We start from the raw sequence: 7,805 nt of genomic DNA on the forward strand, positions 1-7,805 counted from the left end.
GACATGTAAATACTTTGCATTACATTTTGAATCCACTACCTTAAAAGAGCTCTAATTTACAGACAGAAATGTCAAAAATGTTACAACTATCCTCGGTCCCCCCTATTTAGTTTTAAAGGCCAAAAAAACAACTTGTTATTTTCCTGCAGTGGTACTTTGCCAGTTAATGACTTCAACAACAGTTCAAGCTGCTGCTTTCTTGGCACACTTTGGGCCCCTTTTGTAGCAAACGAGGATTGTTTAAATGTCACAGCCTGTCTGAGTGCTGATGCTGACTATTTCAAATCTGTGAAGAATGTTTCCAGCATCTTGTTAAATCCATGCCACCAAGAATTGAAGCAGTGATGAAGCCAAAACTGAAGTTGCCGATGATTCCACTTTAGTTCCACAATTCCTCTGATACCGGTGCTCAGTGCTGTGTTTTGACTACTTTGAGGACCCTCAAGGATAAATCCTAGCTTAATGCTGACTTTGCAGATACTACTCACTGGTGGCTGAGTGGGAACTGCATGGTGATTTTTCCATGCAGAATGAAAAGTGAGGAGAGTTAACCTGAATTGATCGCACTCACTCGAAACTCTCTAGCTTTAAATGGACGGTTTGAAACCCCAGACACACTGAGCACAGCATCTGCCGTGGACGTCACACCAGGATCCCCCTGATCAGCTGGCTTCAGGTTGTTGATTCTCAATCAATTTGCTAATGACAACAAAAAGGCTCGGATCGTTTCGCCTCTGCCCCCGAGAGTTAGTTTGCACAAATCAAACATCGTGCTTGCAGAACCTCCACCTCTGACTGTTCTCCACACAAGGGCCACGAAAAACTGAGACATCACATTACGTCACCTCTTTATCAGTCTGCCCCTCTGTTCCTTTTACAAATATTTATAACAAAGGAGGATAGTTCAAGCACAAGCGCCATAATAGCAGTAACCTTCTCTTATTCCACAGAATATTGAGCAGTCTTGGCGTGGGCATAAATCATTCTTGACTGAATGCTACAGATTGTATGGAAATAAAACCGTTATTAATTTTTTAAATTATCCATTAATAGAAATGATCAACAAATACCGTGGAGAATGTTTGCTATAGAATCAGCCACAGCAACTTGAAACTACAGGAGCAGGAGAACATGCAGGAATGGAGCTGCAAAGTCTCTTTAACCACCAACTCTGTCCTTGCTTTTGAAATCAGGTGTACAGTCTGCAGGGTTTTATTCGGGCTTTTCAGGCCACACCATCTTCCAAGGAGACGCGTCGGAAACGCCGTCCAGTCATCACAGCTGTCACTCAAGTTTGGGGCAGATATATAAGCGAGACTTCCTCCCCCAGTCAGCCGGACTGCACCTGCTGATCACCACACACACCCACACTCACACACACACTTGATTAATTAAAACAACTGAAGTTGTTACAGTGCACGTTAATGAAGGGTTCGGAATGCATGGCTGTGCTTGGTGTCCGTAAACCTATAAGCGTGGATTTGTGTGAGAAGCGCGCATCTCTCCACAGACGCACAGAAGCTCCGAGCTGGATATTCCGTGCGCTGGAACACTGAGACATCTGTAGACGGTAGGTGTGCTGCTTTGGCTTGTAATGTTATGCAAATTTAAATTGACAAAGTCTAACTGCACCTAAAGTCAGCACGTCGAGTGTGAGAAGAGCGGAAATGATGCAGGCAGGATGCAACGCGCTTTTTCTCCTTGGAGACATTTGAAAGTTATTTAGAGGATTTTTAATTACTTGCGTTTTGTCATCGGTATGTCCGACAGTTTTATAGCTGTCAGTCCACTCGCTTTATCTGCGTCGAGGTATTCCAGAGCTGACCCTGTCCGAGAGTCTCCAGAAACTGTAAATATTTCCAATGCTTTTAAATGGTGATATGTTCTTTAAAATGTATGAGATCACGCTACTGGTACCAGCGTGCGTTATTATTATTTTCTCTCCTTTCTTTCTTGGCATAAGGAATACGGGAGTGTTAAAACAAACTAATAAAAAAGAAATATCGGGTCTTTTTGGCGCAGGAAACGAGCTGTGTGCCAAAAATCTCTGACCTATTTTTCCTGTAACATTTTTCCTGTGGACAAACGTGTTACATTCATTTACTCTCACTCTCGTCCATTGATGAACAGCGACTCATATGTGAGTTTTCTCTGTCCACTGTTCACAGTGTGGCGTGACTTCAGGACGTAAATCGCTGCAATCTACGGTGTTCAGATATATAAACAATTAACTAAGGATCACAAAAGCAAGCACAAAGGCAAAAATATCGGGCAAATTCTCTAAAATCGAGAAAGACCAACCCAAATTTTTAATCTTTCTTAGAGACACAACAGTGTGGGGTTGTGTACTGGTTACTTGAGATATTGTGATTGAGTGCCGTCCTTACACTGCACCTTCTGGCCATTTCCCCCCCTGTAATATTTCCTGGCAGTTCAAATATTCAGCCTCCACTGCTGGTTTTTTCTTCATCAACATACATTTCTTACACAGTCTTGGCCAAATGTGTCCTTGCTGGGTGAGTTTATTATAGTGCTTATATTATCCTGCGTTTTTGTTTTTGTTTTTTGTGGCATGAATCATTTAAATTCCCTCACTTGAGTAATATATATGCTGAACTGATTTAACAGGGATCAACACCTCTTGTGCTGACCACATAAACACTGCACATACATGGTGCATGGGGAGATAATGGTGTGAGTCATCCGGCAGCATTTGCTTTGATATTGAGTGTTTGCATGGAAGTTTTGTGGAAATGACTGGGAAATGACTAGGCCCTACTCGTCTGAGTTACACTGAAGTAATAACCCCAGTTCATTTTGGTTTCTGCATGTAGTTAGTCAGTGAATTGTCACCGTAGTCTAATAAAAGGAATTTGCTTTCAGCATAGTGGGTTTTTTGTTTTTTGTAGCTACACAGGAGGAAAAAATCATTTACTTCAAGGACAAGAAAAATAATTGGACAAAGGCTCATGAAGCTGCTCAGCCTGTCTGCAGTCTGCAGGCTTGTAATAAAAGGAAAAGCGTTCTCAATCACTTTGCCTGTTCTTGTTTGCACATGTCTCCCTTGGCCAAATTTGACATTTCACTGTGCATGTTGAACTGTACTTGACTCTGTTTATGATGTCATCTCTGTAGGTTCACACCATCCTTTCAGGATGGAGGTTTCGGGCAGTGGGTGGGCAGCTGAGCTCACCCCTCCGTGTGTGACACAAGCTGCAAATGGAAACGACTCTGGTCAGGTGTTTGAGGTGGCGCTGCAGAACAGCTCCTCCAAGCGCAGCCCCCAGTTTGCGGGCGTGGAGCTGCTGCAGTCCTTCAAGCTGCTTATCATTCCCTGCTACACCCTCGTGGCTCTGGTGGGTGTCTTTGGCAACTACCTGCTCCTCTACGTCATCTGCCGCACTCGCAAGATGCACAACGTCACCAACTTTTTCATTGGAAACCTGGCTTTCTCTGACATGCTGATGTGTGCTACGTGTGTCCCCTTCACGCTGGCCTACGCCTTCAACCCACACGGTTGGGTGTTTGGTCGCTTCATGTGCTACCTTGTGTACCTCATACAGCCGGTGACGGTGTACGTGTCAGTGTTCACCCTCACTGCCATTGGTGTAGACAGGTAAGTCACAATGAGTCAGAATGCAGTGGGAAAAACTGCAAGTAAACCTCCAGCATCTCGCTGGCATGCAGCATGCTGTGTCTGTGAGAAACAATGTACAAACAAGGACAAAAAACTTTTCATCATGAAGCGTTTGTAAACCAGCTCTAGTTATCCCTCAAAAACAAAGCTAAATATAGCATTCATTTTGCACACAACACCTAACAATGACTCACTAACTCAAAGAAAATAGACACTTTCAGCAGCCGCTGTTTTGACATGCAGTGGCAGGATAAACGGTAACTGTAATTACTATTTTGATGGTTCAGGACCCCCTGCTACTTGTTTGTTTGCTTGAATGACTGTGAAACACTAAATAGCATGGCACCCTAACTGATTGTTATCAATAACACCTGTGTCTACCTTGCCATGCTACACCACGCATCAGTCCAGCTGCTGTGTGAAGGACCTAGTGAACAAGTTTCCGGCTTCAGATGCAAATTCACCTTGATGTGATGAGTTTTTATGTCATCTGTAAAACCAACAAAGTTTGTTTTTTTTCTTAAGTGCAAACATGACATGAATGTGCAATAATGGCTCAAAAGACAGAGGACCAGAAACACCAGAAAAGGGTGAAAGTCCAAAACCTGAGACTTTAAATCAAGCAGGTGGCCACTGCGACAAAAAGGCAGACCCTCAAATCTAAAACAGGTGAAGGTCATTCATGACAAGAACTTACAAAGAACACAGTGGTATCTCCCTAAATGCAATACAATATAAAATTATTTTGTTTTAGCTAAAGTGCGCATCACCTACTATTGATGTACAACTTCACTGCTTTGTAAAGTAGACCTATCATGCTCTTAAGCAGCTCTGCATGATTCACAGTTCAAAATAATCCTTAATTACCCTATACCACACCTTGTTTCAACCTGTATTCGTTTTGAGTCATCTGCCCTCAAAACTGGGTCGTATTCACAATCAAGGAGAAAAACAATCTTTATTGATTTTACAGCTAACACAAAAAACGACTACATTGAGGTGCAACTGTGGAACTTCTGATCTGGCTCTTAAACACCAGATTTGAAAGGCAGGTGGGCGGGGCTTCTGCGCTCACAGACAGAGCTGTCTGCCTACGATGACTGTACTTTCACTAATGTCTTACAGAGCAAGAGTAGAAAAACTGAATATAACTCTGTGTAAAACTGAGGGATCCAAGCTTGAGCTTTGAGCTTGTTTATTTATTGTCAACATCTGCTGTTGTTGCACATATGACAGAAAATAAGGAAAGACATTTGAAGCTACTCTACTAGTCTAAATATTCTGCACTAATTCAATCAGTTTAGTGCTACCTAAATGTAAGTCTGTCTGAATGAGGACATTATTGTTAAGTGAAGCTCTGTCGGACTAGTGTGTCTGCTTCAGTAACCCAGCACACATCTAGGCTTATCCATTCACCTTGGTTGCAGTGACAGAGCTGAATTAGATTTATTATTTGTGAAGCTTAAAACATGATGTTACTTTCCTGGTAACAGACAATTTAGTATTGATGTTGTGCTGCTGCCATTTTTCAGCCTGTATTATCCGTTGTCCTTAACAGCATATGGTAATTTGCGCGCTGATTACTGTCGCTCATATTGACTGGTAAATGTTGTTTGTCTTTGCCCCTGCCAATTACTGATTCCATCATTTTCTATCCACATTTCCTTTGCTCCTTTTTACTCATGGACTCCGCAGATACTATGCCACGGTGCACCCTTTGAAAAAGCGGATCTCGGTCTTGGCGTGCACCTACCTCCTGTCTGGGATCTGGCTGTTGTCCTGTTGTCTGGTGGCCCCGGCTGTGGCTCACACCTACCACGTGGAATTTAAAAATGAAGGCTTCACCATCTGTGAGGAGTTCTGGATGGGCCAGGAGAGGCAGCGGTTGGCCTACGCCTACAGCACTCTCTTCATCACCTATGTCCTGCCTCTGTCGGCCCTCTGCATCTCTTACCTGTGCATCTCCGTCAAACTGCGGAACTGCGTCATACCCGGCCACCACACAGAGAGCCAGGCAGAGGCTCAGCGCATTCGCAAACGCAAGACCTTCCGTCTGGTGTCCCTGGTGGTGGCGGCATTTGGCATCTGCTGGATGCCCATCAGCGTGTTCAATGTCCTGCGTGACATTGACATCGATCTGATCGACAAGCAGTACTTTCTACTCATTCAGCTGCTTTGCCATCTGTGCGCAATGAGCTCATCCTGCTGTAACCCTTTCCTCTACGCCTGGCTGCACGACCGCTTTCGAGCTGAGCTTCGCAAAATGTTCACGTGCCGCCGTCGCATTGGCATCTCAGCCAACAACTGCGCCACAGCCAGTGTGGTATTGTGAAGCTTTTGTGTTTTAAGCTGAAACTGGGTACCCACACTCATCTCATTTTGGTAAAGCAGTGATAACATTTAAGACAGCCAGAATTAGAGCAGCCTAGGCATAGATGGGATAGGGTAGGAGTCTAATGTATGATGATCCAGCTCTTAGCCGGCATCCATATGATATACAAACTAAATTAGTAGGATACTGTCAAACATGTCCCTGTGTTGTTGATCAGACAGAGATATAGCATTACAATCCAGAGATATGCTCCATCACTCCTCTTTTCAAACTCTCCAGGATTGTTTAACACAATACGATGCTTTAGGAACAGGAAATAAGTTTACTGGTACTGATTTTCAAGAACAAGGGTGATGTGCAGAGCTGTAGAGGAATAAAGCTCATGAGCCACACCGTGAAGAGATGGGAAAGACTGGTTGAGGCTAGGCTGAGAAAAAAGGTGATGATAAGTGAGCAGCAACATGACTTCATGTAGAGAAAGAGCACTACAGATGTGATGTTTGCTTTGTGTTGTTGGAGAAGTGTAGAGAGTGTCAGATAGAGTTGCACTGTGTCTTTGTGGATCTAGAGAAAGCATATGAAAAAGTGTCAAGAGAGGCGGTGTGGTACTGCATAATGGAATGAGGAGTGGCAGAGAAGCATGTGAGGGTGGTGCAGGACATGTAAGAGAACAGCAAGACAGTGGTGAGGTGTGAGATAGGAGTAATGGTTCCAAGTTTGGGGGTGAGATTACATAAGGGATCAAGTGTGAGCCCCTTCTTGTTTGTAGTGGTGATGGGCAGTCTGGCAGAGGAGGTCAGGTCAGAGGAGTCTCTGTGGTGTCTGTGATGCTTGCAGATAATATTGTGAGAGTAGGGAGCAGGTGGAAGATTCCTGACAGAAGGATAACAGCAAGAGTGAAAAGGAAAGTTTGCAAGATGGCAGTGAGACCTGCTATGATGTGTGGTTTGAAGACGTGCTGGTGACAAAAAGACAGGAGGCTGAGCTGGTGGTAGAATTGAAGATGCTAAGAAAAGAATGACCAGGAGGGACAGGATTAGAAATGAGCAGACAGAGTTAGAGAGAGACAAGCTCGAGAGGGCTTGAGAGGGTTTGACATGTGCAAAAAAGGGATGGTGGATATATTGGACAAAGGATATTAAAGATGGAGCTGTAAGACAGGAGGAAAGAGACAAGATCAGATCAACCGTGACAGAGGATGCTGGGGATGAGATGGAGGGAGATCTGCTGTGGCGACCCCTAAAGGGAGCATCCAAAAGAAGAAGAGTAAGATTTACTTTTGGCATCTTTTTAAAATCTAGGATTTTATGAAAACATGTCCTCTTCACAAAAATACAGTAAAATGCAAATATTATAGATATGAATTTTAAAGAACCCAAGCCCAAACCAATTAATTAACAATCAAGCAAAAAAAAAAGCCGGAAACAAAAAAATAATGGTGGTCAGCATCATATGTAAATAAAATAAATTATGACACCTGGAAAGTATGAAACGTAAAGTTACTAGACTTGGTACTGGGTGAGGAACATCTAAAGTCTTTAATGAAATAATGTCAAATAGATCACGTTTCCAATAAGTTATGAAGGATTTGAAACATATTTAAGAGCGCTTAATGCTTAATAAGAGTGCTTCACCTCTAGAGGGCACCACATATGTGAAAAGTTCAATTGGCTGCAGTTCGTGTGATCTAGGGTCATAACAGTCAGTTCCTTAAAAGTGAGTATGATTGCTTGCAATGGCGTGCAAATACATTTGAAGATATTTCATATAAATATATATATATATATTCTCCAGTTTTGCGCGTGATGGCTTTGCCCTCAGCTTTCGTGGCATCCC

At 43.2% G+C, this 7,805-nt stretch overlaps 1 protein-coding gene across 1 annotated transcript; it reads left to right on the plus strand.

Annotated features, from left to right (window-relative positions):
• The first annotated feature begins 1,349 nt into the window (after window positions 1–1,349).
• On the plus strand, window positions 1,350–6,867 carry prlhr2a (prolactin releasing hormone receptor 2a). Its single transcript, XM_005729417.2, has 3 exons — window positions 1,350–1,570; window positions 3,136–3,616; window positions 5,333–6,867. The coding sequence occupies exons 2-3, from the start codon at window positions 3,156–3,158 to the stop codon at window positions 5,967–5,969; spliced, it is 1,098 nt and encodes a 365-aa protein (XP_005729474.1). The 5' UTR covers window positions 1,350–1,570; window positions 3,136–3,155; the 3' UTR covers window positions 5,970–6,867.
• Window positions 6,868–7,805: the final 938 nt, after the last annotated feature.

This window comes from Pundamilia nyererei, unplaced genomic scaffold, assembly GCF_000239375.1.
Source record: "Pundamilia nyererei isolate P.nyererei 1_Seehausen unplaced genomic scaffold, PunNye1.0 scaffold00033, whole genome shotgun sequence".
NCBI lineage: Eukaryota > Metazoa > Chordata > Actinopteri > Cichliformes > Cichlidae > Pundamilia > Pundamilia nyererei.

Bases quoted from the DNA above. Each gene is read 5' to 3' on its own strand.
- prlhr2a (XM_005729417.2), top strand. From the start codon at position 3,156: ATGGAGGTTTCGGGCAGTGGGTGGGCAGCTGAGCTCACCCCTCCGTGT. The intron at 3,617-5,332 runs GTAAGTCACAAT...TGGACTCCGCAG, and splicing joins ACTGCCATTGGTGTAGACAG to ATACTATGCCACGGTGCACC.